Below are 23027 nucleotides of genomic sequence, written 5' to 3'. Positions count from 1 at the left end.
CTGAATCGATAGCAGCTTCACCATTTAAAGTCTGCTGAGAGTTTTAGCTCATCTAAGGCCTTGATAATGTCCTCCTTCGGGAAATATCCTGTTGGATTACCGACTCTATATTATCTGTCCAGACACGTAGGGCGTTGGACACTGATGTCAGGGCTATCGTGGGTTTACAGGCATTGCCCGCTATATGGTAAGCTTTCTTGAGGTAGAGATCCACCCTTCTGTCGAGTGGATCCTTAAACAAAGTCGAGTCTTCCATGGGCAGTGTGACGTTCTTTGCTAACCTTACCATGGCTGCATCGACTACTGGAGGGCCCTCAAGCATTGCGGAGTCGGCCTCTAAAGGAGGGTATAGTTTTCCCAGGCGATTAAGGGAGAATCTTTTCTCCGTCCTTTTTCCACTCTTCCTCAATCACACCCTTAATCTCATCCATGAGAGGGAAAAAGGAAATCTGGCGTTTTGAGAAAGGGGAAGTACGCCTTGGACTTCTTGACTTCTGTCTCAGTCTCATCCCATGCGATTGCTTGTTTTACTGCCTGTACATAGGGCTGAACCATGGCAAAAGCAAAGCCAGAGGCATCTAGGTCATCAGAGGCGTTCCCTGAGATGGCATTCTCCTCCTGATGCTTAGAGGAAGAAGCAGGCGTCAGGCAAGAAATTCCACTTGTGGACGGCCCGGGAATGGCCTCCTCAGCCTGGTTGCTCCTGAGGAGGAAATGCCGGTTGTTGCGGTGGCATTGTGGCTACCAATTCCGTGAAGGAATCCTTTATTGCTTTCTTAAGTAGGTCCGCCACTTGCAGGCCTTCGGACTCTCTGTCTGCTGCATAGTCCCTTAGGCAATCTCAACAGATCAGTTTGTGTGGAAGTGGAGTGGCCCCACAGGCCTGACATTTTGGAGATCTAGGTCTCGGGGAGCGTGAGTGATGGCGTTTTTTGGCCGATGACTTCCTGACACTCCCATGGTCTCCATGCCTGGAAGACCTGTCTCTGCTGGGACTAAAGTCAGAGTCTTCATCTCGCCTTGATGTCTTCTTAGACATCTTCTGGCGTACAGGGCTGAAATACATAAGAGTACCAGCTGCAGTGCATTCCTTTTTTTTTTTTTTTAACATGTGTAAACTTACCTGGACGTAGGACCTTACCTTAAGTGTAGAGTAGGATCTTGTATGGGCGGCGAATGGCTCATGTTAAGCGGCCTAGCAGAGGAAGCAGCTAAAGAAAGGACAGGAAAGGGTTAACTACTGTGTTCTAATCTGAGTGGAAAAACATCTCAGTGATTTTTGGTTCTACCTCCCCCTTTTCTCTTTCTAACCTTTTTTTTCCTTTATGTAAGTTAAGAAAAAAAAAAAAAAAAAAAATTTAATCTCTTGCACATATGTATAATATACATATACATATGTATACGTATATTTATAATTACATTTTAACATCTATTTCCCCTCACTTTTTTTTTACTTACCTGAAATGCTACAGGTATTCTTCCCTTCTCTATAAAGGAGATCTGTAAGAGTGGCAAGGATGTGGAATTCTTTTCCACTCACGGCGGTTTCAGCGGGGAGCATCGATGGTTTCGAAAAACTATTAGATAAGCAAATGAACGACCACAACATACAGGAATATACAATGACATATAATCACACACACAGGTTGGACTTGTGTCTTTTTTCTCACCTCACCTACTATGTAACTATGCAACTATGAAATTTCCCAGCATTAGGTATTGTGTAACAACCTTGGTATTCACCTCTTAGGCCCCGTACACACGACCGAACATGTCTGCTGAAACTGGTCCGCGGACCAGTTTCAGCAGACATGTTCGGTCGCGTGTACGGCCGATCGGACAGGATTCCAGCGTACATTTGCCCGCCAGACCGTTTTCGAGCGGACAAATGTTTCTAAACTTGCTTAGAAACATGCCCGCTGGAATCCTGTCTGTCGGACATGTTCGGTCGTCTGTACAGACTTACCGTACATGTCCGAGTGGCTGCCATCCCTCGCATGCGTCGAATGACTTCGACGCATGCGTGGAAGCATTGACCTTTCAGCGTCGCGCACGACGGTGCGAACACGTCACCGTGCTGTCTGTCTGCGCAGATTGTCTCTCATTTCTGTATGATGGTGTGTACAGCCATCATACAGAAATCTCCGGGCGGGCATGTCCGCTGAAAACGGTACGGCGGACCGTTTTCAGCCGACATGTTTGCCCGTGTGTACAAGGCCTAAGACTATATTTTGGCTTTCTTCATATCACATTAAGGACAAACACACCTCAGATGATCAAATATTATCTCTAGGGGTGGAGATTACACATTTATTATTTAATGAAAAACTTACCTATGTGGACACAGTATTTGACCTCAATATTTGGAGCACCGCTCAAAGCCAGGGACTTTGTTGCCATTAACCACATGAATGAGGGCATTAAGGTGTACCAGTGTGCTCATCTTAAGCAGTGAAAGAGGACCTTTGGCTTCCTTGGGGGGGGGGGGGGGGGGTTCCCATCACTCCCTATCTTGCTGACACAGAATTAATGGAAATTCCCCAGTAGGGACATGGACAGCAATAGGAACCCAGCAGAAGCTTCAACGCTTTCTTGCTTTATCCGAAACAAAATAAAATATTTTGGCTGTGGATGAAGGATGTTGGTGAACTGGAGAATGACAATTGGGACCAGGTTTTGGATTCCTGTAAGCTAGTCTCTCCAAAACTCTGATAAGGCCCATACACACGATCTGACTTTTTGACAACAAATGTCCGACGGACCTGTTTGATCGGACGATCCGACCGTGTGTACGCTCTATCGTACAAATGTTTTTGCTTTTTCATCGGACAAATGTTGGCTGTGAAAACTTTCCGGCAACAAATGTCCGATGGAGGCTAATCCGATCATCCATCGGCTAATCCGGTCATCCATCAGACTAAAGTCCAAACACGCATTCTCAGAACCAATGCTAAAGATCAGACAACAATAGCAGAAGTTGTCCAAAGGGTGGCGGTAAAGAGCTGAAAAACCACACGATTTGGTGAAAGTTGGTTGAAAAAGTCCTGCCGTGTGTATGCAGAACAAGTTAACGGCCAACACCCTTCGAACAAAAATCCACGGAAAAGTCTGATGGAAGTCCGATCGTGTGTATGAGGCTGTAGACTCACTTATTTGCATATATTGCGTAAATCTTATTTGACCCCCATTCGTTTATCCAGGTACCGACCACATCACAACTCAGTTTGCCCTAGGTGCGGTGAGGACAATGCTATTTTTTTTCATTTATTTTGGTCCTGCCCTGTTATAGAATGTTATTGAACCCAGGTGGTCACGTTTCTTCATGATGGGCTCTCCACTTACCCTTTGCCCCAAACAGTGCATTCTGGGCATCCTTCCCACCTCAGAAGAGGATAAACACCTCAATATTTTCCTCTATGAAACGCTTTTCACAGCTAGATTGTTGATTGCAAGTCTATGGGAGGTAGTCCCCATCAACTTTTCAGAGCTGGGTTGCTGCTGTTAATATGACCTTACCTTACAAAAAAGTTGTGTATGTCTACAGAGGGGGCCCTACCAAATACCATAAAAACTTGGATAGGTGGTTGGACAACGCCATCGATGATGAACCAGTTGTTCGATCTGGCACTGGGCTATAGACACTACAAGTTACTTTAAATGGGGGGGGGGGGGGACTTTTTCACCTTCTATTACCATGTTTTGTAGACCGATGTATGAGATGTCTGCCATTTGATTACTGTAAAATTTCACATGATGAATGTGGGTACAGCTACGTGCTACTCAGTTTTGGCACCGTATGCAGCTTCATATGTTAATTTCTTTCTTTTAATAAAGAATTTGTCTTTTTGACAAAAATCAAACAAACATTTTGGCTGGAGTCTGCATATTAATGTATTTTTATTACGTTTAGCAAAACTACCAACAAGAATTTCAAGAACTGAAAGTAGTCAGGCTGCTTTGGAGTTTAAGAGCTGTATCTCAATCAAGTACAACCGGTACTTTCCTCTTCATATGCTTAGGCAATGGGGTCTGCAGGAAGTATGGAGACAGCACATAAAGGACCTGCCCAGTCCAGCAGTGACTTTATTCTGATTAGCCATAACTTTATGACCACCCACCTAATATTGAGTAGGTCCCCCTTATGCTGCCAAAACAGCCCTGACCCACTGCGGCATGGATACCACTAGACCTCTGAAGGTATGCTGGGGTATCTGGCACCAAGCCATCAGCTGCAGATCCTGTAAGTTGCAAGGTGGGGCCACCATGGATTGGACTTGTTTTTCTTGCACATTCCACAGATCTTTGATGGATTGAGATCTGGAAAATTTGGAGGCCAATTCAATACCTCAAATTTGTTGATGTTGCACAAACCATTCTTGAACAATTTTTACAGTGTGGAAGGGTGCTTTTTCCTGCTGAAAGAGGCCACTGTCATCGAAGAATACTTTCCATGAAGGGGTGTACTTGGTGACCAACAATGTTTAGGTAGGTATCAAAGAAAAATCCACATGAATGGCAGGACCAAGGTTTTCCCAGCAGAACATTGTCCAAAGCATCACACTGTCTCTGCCAGCTTGCCTTCTTCTTATACTGCATCCTGGCACCATCTCTTCCCCAGGTAAGCAACACACATGCACCCAGTCACCCACAATGTAAAAAAGCGGGATTCATTTGCACTAGGCCACCTTCTTCCATTGCTCTGTGGTCCAGTTCTGATGCTCACATGCCTATTGTAGGAGTTTTCTGTATTCAACACATCAACTTTGGTGACACCACGGGGGTTATTTACAAAAGGCAAATCCACTTTGCACTGCAAGTGCACTTGGAAGTGCAGTCGCTGTAGATCTGAGGGGAAGATCTGAAATGAGGGGAAACTCTGCTCATTTTATCATCCAGTCATGTTTTTTATTATTTTTTTTCCTTGGATGTCCCCCTCAGATCTACAGCGACTGCACTTGAAAGTGCACTTGTAGTGCAAAGTGGATTTGCCTTTCGTAAATAACCCCCCAATGTGTACTTGCTGCCTAAAATATCTCACTGATTTTCAGATGCCATTCTAATGAGATAATCAATGTTATTCCCTTAACCTGTAAGTGGTGATAAGGTTATGACTGATCGGTGTACAAGCTATTGTCCAGGATGGAGATGGGTTGGTAACACTAGAAATTGCAGATCTGCAACTCTCAATAGTGCTACCATCCTTTGGTATATATCACATGACAACCTTGTTACAAATCACTTCTATTTCAACATGTGTTTAGATTTATGGTTGGAGTTATTTTTTTATTGTTCTCTGGATAAAAGTTTTTTTGTGGCACTGATGTCTACATCACTTACAGGACTAAAGTCCCGTAAACACGGTCAGAATTCCCAACAGAAAAAGTCAAATGGGAGCTTTTGGTCGGGAATTCCGACCGTGTGTATGCTCCATCTGCCTTTTTCTGTCGGGAATTCCCGACAGAAATAGATTGAGAGCAGGTTCTCAATTTTCCTGTCAGAATTTCCAATGGACGTTTTCCCGTTGGAAATTCCGACCGTGTGTACGGGGCATAAGTCCTCTTTAAAAATGCAAAGTTCATTCACTGTATAGTTATAAAAACTATGAAGGAACTGCAGATACATATTTAACCAGTAGACGGTGTTGCATACCAACATCATAATTGTAATACTTGGAAGTGATAATCATGAGCTGTCATGGTATTTAGACATTCCTTGCATTTTCCTGTGTAGTAGTGTATTCTAGACATAATAGCTGCACTTTACTTCACAGGATCAGCTTTCTTTATAGAGGTTCAGCCATGGAAGCCGCCTACTATGTCAGCAGAATATTAGTTGGCTAGAGCCTCCCTTGGGGACTGTATTGTTCTAAGCCTAGAACTACATGTGTTCCAAGTCTGGGCCGACAGACTGGCTCCATTTTATAGAAGTAAAAAGCACACACACAAGTTATTTTAAAAGGTTTTATTGGAATGGTGTTCCTGGTGTGTTTTGGTCACACATCATTTAGCAGCATTGCAAAAATATTTCACAAATTATAGGGAAGCTCCACCCAGAACTAAAATGCAATTTTCGGACAAGTTTGTTGACTAATATTTAATTCTGTGGGGTTGTTCTGGCACCTTTTGTGGAATAGACAAGTCAATGGTGCTTTACATTTTTAAGGATGGTCACTTGTAAAATATTGAATTATTCATTCAGTTTGATGCAAGTTTGTGCATTTTCTACCTTTTTTAGTATTTTATTTGAAAAAAACAAAACTATTTTCTGAATTACCACTTTGCCTACAATTGCTTGTTTTACCCTTTGGCCTACAGTGTTTTGTATATACCTCTATTCTATTCATGGCTTCTGTCGGACCTTCCTCATTAAATTTTTCTTAATTTCTGCAACTCTAACCTAAACCAGCCGAATTTCGATCCATCTATGGTCAGCTTTAACTAACAGTCAAGTCAGTGAAAACGGTTAGCTCTAACATCTAAATGACAACAGATATTTCTAACCCGATTTAAACTAACCAATCAAAGGATATTTCAGGAACAGATAAGGAGAGGTCAGAAATCCACATTTCTGCCATGCTGGAATGGAAGAACTGTGAGGTATAGGTACGTGTAATTCTAAAGCTTCTGGGCTCATACTGTACATAAAATGTATCTTAGTTCTGGGTGAGGCATTAACACAATGAATGTGATGGATTTTGGTCCTGTTATAGTTAGTCAAGCTATAATGTGGGGAAAATGACAATGTTCCTTACAGATAATAAAATTCCAGTTGTCTCTTCCAAAACCGTGCTTTTACTGCAAAATTACTTATTAAGGCCATGCAAAGTACAACAACCCACAGCAAACTCTTTTGTCTGTTGCAATCACACTAGTGAAAGTAGTCATCCGATTGGTTGGTATGGGTTATTGCATATTGCTTTCTGCATTGTTGCCCTGGGAGAAAATGATATGACAGGCTCAGTGTATTAGGAATGGGGCATTCAAGTAACCACAGAAGGAATGTAAAGATGTAACACAAGGGGGCAGTGGAGAGCAGCATTTAGTATGTGTAGCTGGGCTGGAAGAGGGATTCGGAAGAGGCGGAGTCTGAAGATCCAGATGGTTCATACTTCCCAAGGGATGCCAAACCGTTGATCTGCAATATACAATGGCAATTAGTAGACAGTTAATTAAACCTTTTAAAGGCCATCACCCTATGCACGACCAGAACAGGTTCCACGCCATTTATTTATACTTATGTCTATTATTTTATTTACTGATGGCTTTATCAGTGGAAGAAGTTGAATGATAATCTGTTACTGGCCTTTAGAACTGATCAGACTATCCTGTATCATCATAAAAACACAAGAAGGAAACGCTTACAGGTTGCTACAGGCAAAAAAAAAAATGTTTTGGTTCATACACAGTCATCTTGAGTCCAGTCACAATGGGTGTGCCACCAAGTGGCAAACGAGAATAACTAGGAACGACTTTTTTTTATTGCCGTTCTGAACAGTGATGTCTACTGAAATGGCAGGATCAACCAGGTATTTACTGAAGGGAGAAAGAGAAGAAGCCGCTCTAAACAGGGGAAGTCTTGATAATGATCCACCTCACAGAAGCCACAGGTGCAGGCAATGCATATAGAAAGGCAGAAATAGAAAGTTTCTTTCAGGACAGCCACACTCCAAACAAAAGTTGCCATTATTGAAAATACAACAGCATTACAAGCCACAGCAAACTGGACAGTTGACACGTTTCACACTATTCTTAGGCCCTTTTCACACTAAAAAATAAATCCGTTTTAATAATCCGTATTAAAATCCGTCAGATAATGTTAAAAAACGGAAGTTATACGTCCTTTATAACATATCATTAAAGTCTATGGGATTGATAACGTCCGTTATATTTTAACATTGAAGTCTATGGCGCACGGACGTTAGTAAATGTCTCCGTAAATGTCCGTTATGTTAACGGGCGTTAATTTTACTGAGCATGCTCAGTAAAGACTTCTGGAGCTGGACTTCAAGAAAGGGTGAAATGGTTTTTATTAACGGACGTTAGAAAGGAATGATATAACGGATGTATACGGATATATACGGATAAACATTATCCGTTTTCAATAAAGGAAGAATAAAGGAAGAATGGTAAAATATTTATCCGTATGTATCCGTTATTAAATCCGTTAATAAACGTCCGTTAATAGGTGTAATAACAGTAGTAACGGATATTATAAAACAGACATACAATCCATAGTGTGAAAGAAGCCTTAGTGTTTAACCATAGCTGACTAGCACATGAAAACATTTCAAATACCACTCTTGAATAACCATGTGACTGGAGGGAGGGATAGTGAGTTCATTAACAAATTAGTGGTGAAGCGAGTGATTTGAACCTCCTGTGAAAAGGTGACCAGTCAGGATGTGGAAAAGTGAAAATAAAATGTGTGGTGTTGAAATAAATGGATTCAAATAGTGCGTGTGTATATGTATACATGTCATGACAGCTTATAAAGAAACACATGTCTCTATAACTGTCTCATATATGTACCGTACCGCAAATTTATTTAATTTAATGAATCCCCAGTGCGATGCAAAATGTGTAGTGATGAATAAAAAAAATATGAAATTATTATGTGTATAACATTTGAGTGCAGACAGATTTTTTTCTCCCCTTTTTCCTTTCTCCCCTAGTCCTACCGTGTTTCCCCGAAAGTAAGACCTACCCCGAAAATAAGACCTACCCCAATTTTCAAGGAGGGCTGCAATATAAGCCCTACCCCGAAAATAAGCCCAAGCGTGTGTGTTTCTGTAATCTAATCTGTAGTCAAATACCTTCGGTATACAGTGACACTCCTCTATCTCTCCTCTTCCCCTTCCTGTCAGCAGGGGATCTCGCCCTCCCTCCCTCTGCAATGCTCGGATCGCCGCAGGCTATGAAAGTGCGGAGGAGCACTCAGCTGATCTCCTTCTCCTGCTTGTCAGCGGGGGGGATCTCCGCCCCCTTCTCTCTGCAATGCTGGTTCGCGGCGGGCTATGGAAGCGCAGAGGGGCACTCAGATGATGTTTTCTTCTCCTGCTTGTCAGCAGGGATCTCGGGCCCCCCTCCCTCTGCAAAGCTGGATCGCAGCGGGCTATGAAGGCGCCGAGGGGCGCTTAGCTGATGTTTTATTTTCCTGCCTGTCGGTGGAGGATGTCTGCCCCCCCTCCCTCTGCAATGCTTGGATCGTGGGAGAGAGCTCCAACCGTCTATGGAAGCGCAGAGTGGCGCTGTAAGAAGGTATGTGACACAGAAACGCACACCTTTTTCATGATATTCTACTGTAATAGAAAGGATTCTTGGAGTTTACAACCGTGTAAACTTCACACTGGGGATTCCTGCCAGGCAGGCAGGCAGGGAGAGGGGGCAAGAAGACAGCACGTGAAATAATTATAATATGATTATAATATTGTTAATACGGTTGATGTCTCTTTGCTGAGAGTGTTTTTGTTTTTTAACAACCTCACCTATACAACATATTTTCGTTTTAGAGCATCTCCTTTTCACCCCCTAAGGATGACCGCCCTCCACAAGGTCGAAACGCGTCGGGGTTATACTATGTATTATGTGCATCATGTTTGTATGATTAAGACCATGCCATGCTCTTGCTGGTTTGCCCTTAACTTATATACTGCCAATTCATGTATACATGTTTTTATTGTGACCATTCATTTACCTTTTGTGTTTTAGTATAATATACATGTTCTTTATGAGACGCATAAAACACTAATAAAACCTTTGTAATATTTCTACAACATCTATTATCATTATTTTTTGCTGCAACACAAAGCCCCCCGGGGTAATTTTTCCTTTTTCCTTTTTCTTGTACTGTGTTTTTGATTGCCAAAATTATCATAAGACCCTGGCTTATTTTCGGGGAAACACGGTAGCTAGTATTGGGTAATATCTTAGGTTGTGATGTTTCCCTCTGCTCTCTTTTGACATAAAAGTTGTTTACTTTCAGAGTATGTATTGATACGTTTTGATTATGTGTTAATGTGTGGTACTCATGTACCCTTGCTGTATTCTGTACTCTGTTTTTCATTCCTTAATAAAACTTTAATGATGAGACAAAGAATGTATGAACATTGATCTTAAATGTATATGGACGCTATAGTATAATATATTGTGATATGATAAAATTGATGGATGGAGTATGAAATTCGCATCCCTTTAATTTGTAAATGAAAAAGTGAATGGATAAATAAGTGAATGGATGATATGGTAGAAACCAAGAACAAAAGGTGATATGAATTGATTAAAATTATGTCAAAACATGTAATCATATTCTCATATGAAAAGACATCCAACTACCATATTTATCGGCGTATACCGCGCACTTTTTCCCCCTTAAAATCAGGGGAAAATCGTGGGTGCGCGATATACGCCGATACCCGCGCTGTGTTTGAACGCCGCCGCCGACATATACTGAGCGCAGTACACTCGGGTACACTCTGCCAGGCTCGGCTCTCGCGGTCACGCCCTGTGACGCCTCCTAGCCTTTATGCGAGAGGAGCCGAGCGTGGCGGAGTGTACTGCGCTCGGTATATGTCGGCGGCGGCGTTCAAACACAGCGCGGGAAGCGAGGATCGGCTCAAAAACAGCGCGGGAGAAGCGGGGAGGACACCACCAAGGCCGCAGACGGACACCGGACCGGACAAGGCCGCCGGGCAAGACACCAACGAGGGGCATTCAAACTGTAAGTATTTCCTTTTTTCCCTGAAATTTCCCTTCTAGGTTGGGGGTGCGCGCTATACGCCGCTGCGCGCTATAGGAAGATAATATGATGAGTAGATGAATATGCCCAAGATTTAGGCAAGTATGTGTATCCAATATACCCTGCAGATGTGGCAACAGTTTAGTATAGATGGGTATTAATCAGCTCGACCATCGCAACTAAGATACATATTAAAAAATTATGAAAATTATCTTAAAACGTAATAATTTTCAAATATCATTATTCACATCAGTCTATTAGTGCAAAATGTACATGTTTATGTATTATGTTCAATGTTTTTTGTGTCCGATCACCATTTCACATTTGGTTTTATATCTGACGTTATTTTTATAAGTCTTGTGAATAATGATATTTGAAAATCATTACGTTTTAAGATGATTTTTTAATATGCATCTTAGTTGCGATGGTCGAGCTGAACAATTCCTATCTATATAGATACTAAACTGTTACCACATCTGCAGGGTATATTAGATACACATACTTACCTGCGTTTTCTTTACTCAAATCTTATGCCGTGTACACACGATCAGATTTCTGATGGAATAAAATCCGATGAAGCTGACTTTCATCAGAGTTGCATACACACTATCAGACTAAATTCCGACCGTGCCAAAACGCGGTGACGTAAAACACTACAAGGAGCCGGAAAAAAAATGAAGTTCAATGCTTCCGAGCATGCGCCAACTTGATTCTGAGCATGCGTGGATTTTTCTCCGATGAAGTTCCACACAGACGATTGGAATTTACGATCGTTATTTTTTCCATAGGAAAAAATGTAAAACATGCTCTATTTTTTTTTAGACCGATGGGGCCCACACTCAATTGGTTTGTCCGATGAAAAAAGTCCATCGGCCTGTTTTCATCGGATAAACCGATCGTGTGTACAGGGCATTAGGCATGTTCATATGATTCATCCCAATTACACTAAGACCCAAGTTATACCAACATGTTATATATCATTAAACTATATAGTTGGATGTCTTTTCCTCCTTCTATGGGGGGTACACTAGAGCCAAGCACAGAGAATATGATTACACGTTTTGACATAATTTTAATCAATTCAGATCACCTTTTGTTATTCTTGGTTTCTACCATATCATCCATTCACTTATTTATCCATTCACTTTTTTGTTTGCAAATTAAAGGAATGCAAATTTCATACTCCATCCATCAATTATATCATATCACAATATATTATACTATAGCGTCCATATACATTTAAGATCAATGTTCATACATTCATTGTCGGCACTCAAATGTTATACACAATAATTATTTCATCTTTTTTTATTTATCACTACACATTTTGCATCGAACTGTGGATTCAATAAATTAAATCAATTTGCGGTACGGTACATATGAGACAGTTATAGAGACATGTGTTTCTTTATAAGCTGTCATGACATGTATACATATTACGCATACATGACATGTATACATATGTAATTACATATTACATATACATGTATACGCACTATTTGAATCCATTTATTTCAACACCACACATTTTATTTTCACTTTTCCACATCCTGACTGGTCACCTTTTCACAGGCGGTTCAAATCACTCACTTCACCACCAATTTGTTAATTAGATGAAACTCACTCCAGTCACATGGTTATTCAAGAGTGGTATTTATTTGAAATGTTTTCGTGTGCTGGTCAGCTATGATTAAACACTAGGAATAGTGTGAAACGCGTCAGCTGTCCAGTTTGCTGTGGCTTGTAGTGCCGTTTTATATTTAATAAAGGCAACTTTTGTTTGGAATGCAGCTGTCCAGAATTTTTTTTTCTGCCAAGGTATTTACTAAAGCTGGGTACACTTAGACGGAAGATCAGCCAGTTCAGCAGGGACCAGCCACCTTCTAATTTGTGCGTAGCCCTCCCAGTTGGACAAAAGGGGATCATTATATCTTCTTCTGCCAAATGGTCCTGCTACAAAACTTCCTTTGATCAGCTGCTTGCAACCAAGCGGCCGTAGAACTTATTAGTGTGATCAGTGTATGAATACAATAGCATCAAGGGGTGGGGATATTCCTGCATCCACCTCGCTTGTCGGGATGCAGGAATCTGTTCAGCCCACATGGTGAACGAAAAAAAAAAAATGAACTGTGTGTACCCAGCTTAACAATCACAACTTGGGTGATAGAAGGGTTTTACAGATAGGTAGAGACAATACCTTTTTTTTTTTTTAATACCAATAAAAAAGGGGGGTTTGTGACACTTTAAATACCACCCTCATCACCACCCAGCTCAGCCCTAAAGAATGAAGGCAAGCAATGACCTCTGGGAAATGTAGTCCCAGAAAAAGCAGTCACGTCACTTGCCTGTCCATGCCTGGCGCTGTTTTAATCTCCAAAAGGAGTGAGTATCTACAGCACATTACATATTAGATGGTCAAAAATATCTTCTATTGTAAAACTGAGGGTCGGTCTACTTTATTATGGTTATATAGTCTTTTGGCTGAACTTTAGAGTAAACCCTACATGGATGGAAGGAATGAACGGATTCCTTCATCCTCAAAATCAATATAGATGGTAGAATCCTCCCTGCTGCGCTATTGTATTCTCACAGTGGGACTTCTCTGCTGTCAGAATACACCGATCAGCGCTGTAGAAGATTGGCTGCATGCACTGGTCAAACGAAAATTTACCAACAGTCTCCTTTGAGAGGAGACCCTCATTAGATTGGCTTCTTTCTAACTGGACCAGCCATGGATCTATGGCCAGCTTTAGGGTCCTTTCACACAGGCGGATCAGTATTGATCCGCTCCGTGTGTCCGCAAAAGCTCAGCGGGGATCCTCCATCAAATCCCTGCTGAGCTGTGCAGTGACCGCCCTGTCTTTCCTCCCCTTACCCCTATGGGGGATCGGATGAACACGGACCGTATGTCCATGTTCATCCGATCCGATCCGGCAGACGGAAGAAAAATAGGGTTTTCTTCCGTCCGCAAATGCGGATCTTTGCGGACGATTACGGGTGTCAGCGGATGGTCATCCGCTGACACCCGTAATCAAATAGGGACCAATGTACGTCCCGTTTTCATCCGCAACGGACAAAAGAAAATGCAGACATACGGTCCGCACATGTGAAAGGGCCCTAACTGTATATCTGTAGTTTTGGATGTTGGGAGTTGTTAGAACAAGTGTCAGGTTTTTATTGCTGTGTGTTCACCTGGGAAGATCCACCATCTTTATTTGTCTTGGTGGCCATTGTAACAGTAAGGGCACTATAAACTGAGGTGCGGGAGCGTCGGTGGTAAAGCGCTGCTATTTTTAGCAGCGCTTTTCAGCTGCTAGCAGGGAGCTTTTAACCCCCCAGCAGCTGAAAAAGTTAAAAGCAACCGCAAAGTGGTACTGCCCGTGCATTTCAATGGGCAGGGGCACTTTATGAGCGGTGTATACTCCTAAAGCACCTCAAAGATGCTGCTTGCAGGACCTTTTTAGCGATCTGCCAGTGCACCGCTCCAGTGTGAAATCACTTGGGCTTTCACATTGGAGCGACAGGAGAGGTGCTTTGCAGGCGCCATTTTATAGTGCCTGTAAAGCACCTCAGTGTGAAAGTAGCCAAACAGAAAGTGATGAGAAATCTAAAATTTAAGGCTACCTTCACACCAAGGTGTTGGGGGCATCGGCGGTAAAGCGCCGCCATTTTTGCTGTGCGTTTCGGCCACTAGCGGGGTGCTTTTAACCCCCACTAGCGGCCGAAAAAAGGGTTGAATATCGCTTTTCCGGCAGTGCTGCCGATTTCAATGGGCAGGGGCGCTTTAGGAGCAGTGTATACATCTCTCCTACATCGCTGCAAATATGCAGCTTGCAGGACTTTTTTTTACTGTCCTGCCAGCGCACTGCTCCAGTGTGAAAGCCCATTGGAGAGGAGAGGCTCTTTCATTATAGCACCCGTAAAGCGTCTCAGTGTGAAAGTAGCCTTATGCCGCGTACACACGTCCGGAATTTGCAACTAGAAAACCGCCGGAATGTTGGCTCAAACTTGTCTTGCATACACACGGTCACACAAATGTTGTCGGAAAGTCAGAACGTCAAGAACACGGTGACGTACAACACTACGACGAGCCGAGAAAATGAAGTTCAATGATTCCGAGCATATGTAGGATTTTTGCACAGCGGACTTGCATACAGATGATCGGAATTTCCGAAAATAACTTTTCCCGTCTGAAAAATTTGAGAACCAGCTCTCAAATTTTTGCTGTTGAAAATTCCGACAGAAAATGTCCGATGAAGCCTACACACGGTCGGAATTTCCGACCAAAAGCTCACATCTTTTCTTGTCGGAAATTCCAATCGTGTGTACATGGCATTACAGTTGTTTTTGAAACAAATGATGAGGGGTAATATTTTCAATCAAGGCACCCACAGACCTCACTTTCTAAATTCCTTCTCATTTCCTGTTGTGTCTCCAGGACAGGAAGTCTAGGGAATTCTCTGCTATAGGACACCAACAGAAAATTAAATACCGAACACAAGTTAGATTTGTTCCTTGATCTGCACGAGGCTAAAAATAAGTTTGGGCGATAAATACACTTAACGCTTAAAGAGTTGAGGGGTTATCCTGACCTTTGCTCTCTTAGCGAAAGCTTCCTGTGATGCTTTCTGATTCTCTGTTTTCCCGACCCAGGCAGAGAGTGCTGAGGCCTGAAGGGCACGGCCATAAGAGAAGGACAGACGCCAAGGACGAAGGAGATTGCAGCGGTTCATGGCATTCAGGTTAAGAGATGCCTCTTCTTCACTCTGACCTCCAGACAGGAAGCAGATACCTGCAGGAAATCAATGTACAGATGATATTGTTAGTTTGTGATGCTTGTAAGTTGAGTGATCTGACATTTTGTATCTCTTGAGGCTTGTAGGGACAGACCCGGTCATTAGCATTGTCATCAACTCTGGACCCTATTGCTTTTGATCCGTTATGGGATTCATTATAGCATGATCATTTTGTTTAATGGTCTTTATTATATGACATGTCTCAGTGAAATATGTTTTGGGCATTTACACATTTTTCTATTTACTGTATATAGCCGATTCTAGTTTATACCACAGTGTTTGAGTTTTGGTTTTTGGTCCATGGCAGTTGACTGGAACTGCAAATTAAGGTGTACTTTTTGCTATAATAAATATCCCCCAAAAACATATATATATATATATATAAAAAAAAAAATTCCCTCAGTTTAGGCCGATACGTATTCTTCTACCTATTTTCGGTAAAAAAAAAAAAAAAAAAAAATCGCAATAAGCGTTTATCGATTGGTTTGCGCAAAATGTATAGCGTTTACAAAATAGGGGATAGTTTTATTGCATTTTTATTAATTATTTTTTTTACTACTATTGGCGGCGATCAGCGATTTTTTTCGTGACTGCGACATTATGGCGGACACTTCGGACAATTTTGACACATTTTTGGGACCATTGTCATTTTCACAGCAAAAAATGCATTTAAATTGCATTGTTTATTGTGAAAATGACAGTTGCAGTTTGGGAGTTAACCACAGGGGGCGCTGTAGGAGTTGGTGTTCACTTAGTGTGTGTTTACAACTGTAGGGGGGTGTGGCTGTAGGACTGACGTCATCGATCGAGTCTCCCTTATAAAAGGGATCACTCGATCGATACGCCGCCACAGTGAAGCACGGGGAAGCCGTTTTTACATACGGCTCTCCCCGTGCTTCAGCTCCGGGGAGCGATCGCGCCGTCGTCCCGGATCGCTCCCCGAGGGGATCCGCCCGCCGCACACAGCGGAGGGGGTCCTGATCGGACCCCCCACCCGCTAGAAGGCAAGGACGTATATATACGCCCATCTGCCTGTCCGTGCCATTGTGCGGACGTAAATAGTCGTGCGGCGGGCGTTAAGGGGTTAACTATGCAAATGCAGCACTGTCATTCTGATCCTGGCTTCACAATCTGGCATCTGTCCCACTAAGTAGTGATGCCAGGATCAGGCACTCATGGTGCCTCTACTATTCGAAATGGGTCAATGATGGCAGCCCCATATCTCTATCCTAACAGATTCACTTTGACGACAGCCTTACTTACCTGGGACTGCAGAAGGGACCGTTCGGCTGAGGGCAGTAACAGTTGACATAGCGACCTGCTCAGGTGTAAATTTTTGAGAGCATGATTGTCCTCCTGTCACCATGTTTGGCTTTAATAGAGTGCCTTCAAGATACACATGATGCTGGACGAGAGCATGGTACACTGCAGACAGGACCTGCAATAAGGAGGCACACATTTATATAATGTATGTACATGGCAGCATTAACTATTATACTCTGCTTTGTAACGCAATACTCTCTGGTAAGTGGACTCCGGGGAAATAACTCAAATTTTGCAATGCATTTGTGTTATCAAGTGTCATTCACCAAAAATCTGGACATTTTTTTTCACATATGGGAAGTATTTTATTATGGGGAAGAGATAAAAGTGGGGGTTTCCCTTACAATAAACATTGAGATTTATTTGGGGCCGTCATTGCTGACCTTCCTCTAAAAATGTAATTCCCTTGACCCGTTAGGCCCATGCACTGGCTTCAGCACTTTAGGTGACTAAACTAGAACCAGAACACAAATTTGAATAGTTGTGAAAAACTTGGAAGTCTTTATCTGCATGTTTTATTTTCGGTCAGTAACTTAAAGTCAGAAGTCACAAATGTCAACGCAATAGCAAGGAAACTGCCTTTCAACACAGGCTTATTTAAAAAAAAAACAAAAAAAAACACTATATACACTATACAAACTGCCATCCCCTGACCACTGAGAGTGCATTAGTGACCATCAGAAGCACTGTTATTGGAAATTGGTGGCACTTAAAGTGGTTGTAAAGCCTCAATCTTAATGCATTCTATGCATTAGGGTGAAAAACTCTGTGCTGCAGCTCCCCCCCCCCCAGTCATCCCTTTCCTTACCCAAGCCCATATGATCCAGCGATGTGCACGAGCGCAGCAGCTCTAGCCGCTATCCCTCTTCTCATTGGACAGATTGATAGCAGCAGGAGCCATTGTCAGTCAAATCCAGTGACACAGGAGTGGGGGGCGTGGCCAAGTCCCGCTGTCTGTCAATGGATGCAGCAACAGGGCTCAGGAGCGAGCACACATGCGTGCCCCCAGTGAAAGCAGATTTCTGTGGGGGCACCCGATGAAGAGGGGCCTGGAGCACCAGCGGTACACCCCAGAAGATGAGGATCAGGGCTGCTCTGTGCAAAACGATTGCAGGGAGCAAGTATGTATAGGCGTGTTTTTGTTATTTTTATTTAAAAAAAAAAAAAAAACACAAGGGTTTACAACCCCTTTAATACATGAAGTCAGACCCATTAACAAAATAAAACTAGTGTGAATAGCTGCACTAGGGAGGCCTTATTGGCCAATAAAGTAAGAAGCAAGCAGCTCTTTCACTTTTTAAAAATAGCCAGAAGGTTTGCTTTAGGCAGATGCAAACTCAGCATTTGTATTAGTGCAAAAAAGGGCGCAATTATAGTGTGAAAACTATACACACTATTCGCTGACTGAGCAAAACTAGTCAGTATCTTCAGGTCAGCAGGGCATGGTTCAAACTCCATCTGGCAACATTCCCAGACTTCTCCAATAACCATCAATGCATAAAAAACAAAGGTTAATATTCAACAAGGGTGTGGGAAACAAAGGACTCTACAGGTGCTGGCAAACTACAAGTCCCATCATGACCTAAAGAAAAATGGACTGGAAAGGAAATCCTAAAAGTTGCACATTACAGCAAAACTCTGGAGGTGTATGACCGCCTAGGCCAAACCCCCCCAAGCTTTATGTAACCTGCAATCTGATCCCACCCAGTTGTGCGACAATAGCAAATAAATGTTTCCTTTTTTCACACTAAATCTCCTCCCCGCAAATTAGTAAGTGGGTTGTGAGACCCGTTCCCAATTGGCCAAAACGTCAGGTGATTCTATTGGATGCCTAGGAGAAGGAGACGTGCGGCGGAAGCCGTTGGAGGAGAGGACACTGGAGCTGCTGCCTATAGCCTGCCATCTAGATGGGGTCCACGGTGCTGAAGGGCACCGGAGCCACATAGATAGGGTCCGTTGCGCTGGAGGACACTCCCTTGTGACAGTGTTTGGCCAATCAGGAGGCATTAGTACTGTCACAAGGGAGAGGGACAGTGATTCACATGCTCACCCATACCGGGGTATTTCATTTCATCCCTGGCAGTCAAACAGAGTGGCAGAGGAGCAATGGTAGGTGAATATTTACTGCACTGGAACGGAGGGTGCTTAGTGAACCTTTTATTTTGCATTGCATGGACACGGAGAGTGTCAATTTACTATTTACTAGGAAGAGTGGCAACACTCCTGTTGTAGCGAGGGGCAAAAATCTGACTGAAAGCTATGAAATGGACATTTTGTCACTTAGGGTTTGAAAAAAATAAATAAATTATATATATATATATATATATATATATATATATATATATATATATATATATATATATATATATATATATATATATATATATATATATATATATATATATATATATATATATATATATATATATATATATATATATATATGAAGGCCAGTATGGTGGCCTGAGTTTATGGGAGGAGCCCGGAGGGTATTTAAGCAGCCCACTCATACATGCTCTTTGTCGGTTCAGTGTGCGGTACTACACGTCACTGGGCCGACTCTTCCCAGCTCACCTCATGTCCGTGAGTCTGCGCATTCAATCGCATTCGACACCCTCCCGCCCTCCCCTTTTTCAGGGCACTTCTCAGCATATCCTTCTTCAATTAAATACCCATTACTTACCTTGGGTATGCCCCTTTTTCTTGGCATACTGACCAGACCACCAAGGCACACTTCAGGTCTATTTATGTTGTAAGTCTTGTCGCGTGTTTATGTGATCCACATCTCTCTCTCAGAGGGTAACGACCATAAATATATATATATATATATATATAAATATATATATATATATAGCTTACTAATTGAAAAATCAAAAGCCATACACTCTACAACACTTTTTGAACCGTTGAGGAAGCTTTATACACATGCTCGGGTACCCCAGGATGTTTATTCCTGATACTGGTACCCATAGTAGAGTGCTTAAGGATTAGGCAAGAGGATAGTTGGTGGCATGCTGAAACTCGGGCTCTGGGTGGTCAGAACTAGAACATGGGAGCCAAAATTAAACCAGGAAGCGTATTCAGGAGGAGCCTAGGTCATGGCAGACAGAGGATGATCAGGAAACCAAGAACTAGCAAGGTCAGCTATCACCACAAGAAATTAGGGAAAGACTACAACTAGAAGAGATAGACTCCAGCAGGCATCAATAATAGAGCAATATACCTTTAAATAGTACCAATCAGCACTGGGAACCAGGAGAACTAATGTATGTTCTTGTGCCACACACACTATAAGAGTGTGTGCACACATGGATGAGCATTAGGGTTGCCACCTCATCCCTTTAAAAAGGAACACATCTGAATTACACAGATTCTGAGGATAATTTAATGCAGATAAGGCACCAAGTGAGTTTAATTACCACCTTAATCAGCCACAGAACCTGTGTAATTCAGATGTGTTCCTTTTTAAAGGGATGAGGTGGCAACCCTAATGAGCATACACAAGCGCCTGAGGGCATAACATATGACTGGGAATAACAGGATGGAGGTAAATGTTTTACAGACCCCACTTATGACTAAAATACCACTTTGGGCCTGGTAAACCTGCAAGCCTTCTCACCTTTTCTGTTTCATACTGGCATCTTTGGAGATCATGTGATCCATCGGACAGAATTTCAGGTTCCACGATTGGCACAAGACCGTTCTGCAAGACATACATTGACAGCTTGTTAATTCAACACTTTATTTACCAAGCAAAGGCACACCAATCATAGAAGTTGTAGGTTATATAGTTAGGTTGAAAATAGACACTAGTCCATCTAGTTTAACCCCAAAAAACAAACAAAAAACAAATAGAAAACCTCCATATACACAAACCTGTACCCACAGTTTATTCAGAGGAAGGCAAAAAAAAAAAAAATAATAAAACATGATCCAATTTGCTCCAGTGGGGGAAATAAAATCCCTTCCTGATCCTCCAGGAGGCAAAGGATATTTCCTGGATCCACTACCCCTGGTGGTATTACATATAAATGTTAGTATCCAGTTAGGTTTTGTGTATTTAGGTATACATCCAGCTCTTTTTTTTTTTTTAAAACAATCTACTAAACTGTCCAGAACTAGTTCTTGGGGAGTCTATGCCACATCTTCACAGCCCATACTGTGAAGAAGCCTTTTTGTATGTGGAGGTTGAGGCCCCGTTTACAAGTGTCAGAATCTGATTAGCACAGTAGGGGATCTTTTTACTGATCCCCTTCTGAGCAGATCAGAGCGGGTGGATGAAAGGTCCGCGTCCCCTCAGTTTCTGCAAAGCGGACATGTACAAAGCCCGCTATGCTTTATTGCTAGCCCGGTATAAACAGTCCATTTACTGCCCTCTTATCAGCCTAGATAGAGGGGGAAGGATCCTCTTTTTGCAGACTGGATCAGATTGGAGGTAGGCGGGTGTAAACCCACCGGTCCATAGAGATACATGGACCATTTGATCAGGTCCACCAGAAAAAAAAATGATAGGTGGACCTGATCAGATCACACGCATAAAAGGAGTCTTAATCTATTTTACCTCAGATGTAAATAGTGCCTCCCGTCCTCTGTAATGACCTGAAAGTGAATAGCTCACCAAGTTCACTATACAGTATGGACCACTTATGTATTTGTACATGTTGATCATATCCTCCTTAATTGCTCATATCCCCCTTAATCTCTTCTCAAGAGAATACATTCAATTCTTCTAATCTTTCCTCATAGCTGAGCTCCTCCATGCCTCTTATCAGTTTGGTTGCCCTTCTCTGTACTTTCTCCAGTTCCGATATCCTTTAAGAACTGGGGCCCAAAACTGATCTGCATATTCCAGATGAGGTCTTACTAATGATTTGTACAGGGGCAAAAGTCTCTCTCTGGAGTCCATACCTCTTTTAATCAGTAGCGGCCTGTCCATTAGGAGAGCCCGGGTGCTGCTCCCTCTATGCACGTCACCCACTATATGAATAATAGGTCGCAGCGACCACGCCCTATTCATGCATTCGGTCCCTTTTCACCTGATTAGAGCCATAGGCTTCAAAATAGGGTGGCCTTTGAGCGCAGAGCATTGCGCCATGAGCCCACCCAAGTGTTACAACAGCGAATGAATATTCACTGTTATAACACGGATCCTCAATCCGGCCAATCAGAAGCAGGTCTGAGACCCGTTTTCCGATTGGCCCAAAAAGAGAAGACTCCTGATTGGCCACGAGGAGGATGAAGAAAACAGAAGCTGCCGATGACCATGGAGTGCAGTGGAAGGGAAATCCTTCACCGTCCAGAAAGGGAAGCTGCCGGTGAAGTGCTGCATAGATGGGGTAAGTGCACCAGACCCACCCGTCGACTGACCGACAGGGGGGTGGTAACGTTTGCCGCCCCCCCAAAATTACCACCGGCCACCACTGCTTTTAATACAAAGGATTTTGCAAATGTAGTATTTTTCAATGTGAATTCTAGACACAAATTCAGTAGTGGAGCAGCGGCTTACATAGTACAATAGCTGGCAGGGAAGAGGTCTCCATCAGCGCTGTTAAGCATTGGAGGAGTCAAGTGATTTCTCTTGATCAGCCCATGTGTCTCCTTAAAACTTGACAGAGGACGTTCTAACCCTACTCTGCATTACCCAAAATTAGGCGAAGACGGACTTTAAAATTAAAAGTATAAAGGATTGCTTAGAACCCATTTATATCGGTTTAGAGGGTATGTGTAACCAATATACATCCACAAATCTGCCCTCAGCTACATTACCGGTACTAACTTTGTCTCAAAGTACCAACCAAACTGTTCTTTTATTTCCTCCCGAAAACCTCCTGCCCTCTAGCTCCCTTTGCTGCTCCACAACATACAGGGATATACAAGTTAAAACTGACATATAATCACAGTTGGACTTGATAGACCTAATGGTCATTTTTCAACCTCACCTACCATGTAACTTCTTCCCAGGCTCACCTCCAAGACTTCACCCGAGCTTCCCCCATCCTCTGGAAATCCCTAGCCTAATCTGTCTAACTTTCTCCTACTCTGTGCACTTTTATCCGATTTCTGAAACACCTTCTCTATAGAGAAGCCTATCCTGCTCCACCTGTACATTTGTTTTTTTCCACTAGCTCATCCTCCACAGGTTTTACCTTTTGTATCACATGACCCTCCCTTTTA

At 42.6% G+C, this 23027-nt stretch overlaps 1 protein-coding gene across 1 annotated transcript in view; it reads right to left on the bottom strand.

Moving 5' to 3' along the window:
* Positions 1-5946: 5946 nt before the first annotated feature.
* LOC120909255 (fructose-bisphosphate aldolase B-like) overlaps positions 5947-23027 on the bottom strand; it is a 29411-nt gene continuing 12330 nt past the window's right edge. The window contains exons 6-9 of the mRNA XM_040320985.1: positions 20473-20556; positions 16794-16968; positions 15327-15526; positions 5947-7134 (exon numbers count right to left, since the gene is read on the bottom strand). Coding sequence (XP_040176919.1) covers positions 7039-7134; positions 15327-15526; positions 16794-16968; positions 20473-20556 — 555 coding nt within the window. The 3' untranslated portion in view covers positions 5947-7038. The remainder of the gene's footprint in view (positions 7135-15326; positions 15527-16793; positions 16969-20472; positions 20557-23027) is intronic.

The sequence above is a fragment of the Rana temporaria genome, chromosome 8 (assembly GCF_905171775.1).
Source record: "Rana temporaria chromosome 8, aRanTem1.1, whole genome shotgun sequence".
NCBI lineage: Eukaryota > Metazoa > Chordata > Amphibia > Anura > Ranidae > Rana > Rana temporaria.
This window is presented reverse-complemented; position numbering and strand designations above follow the sequence as displayed.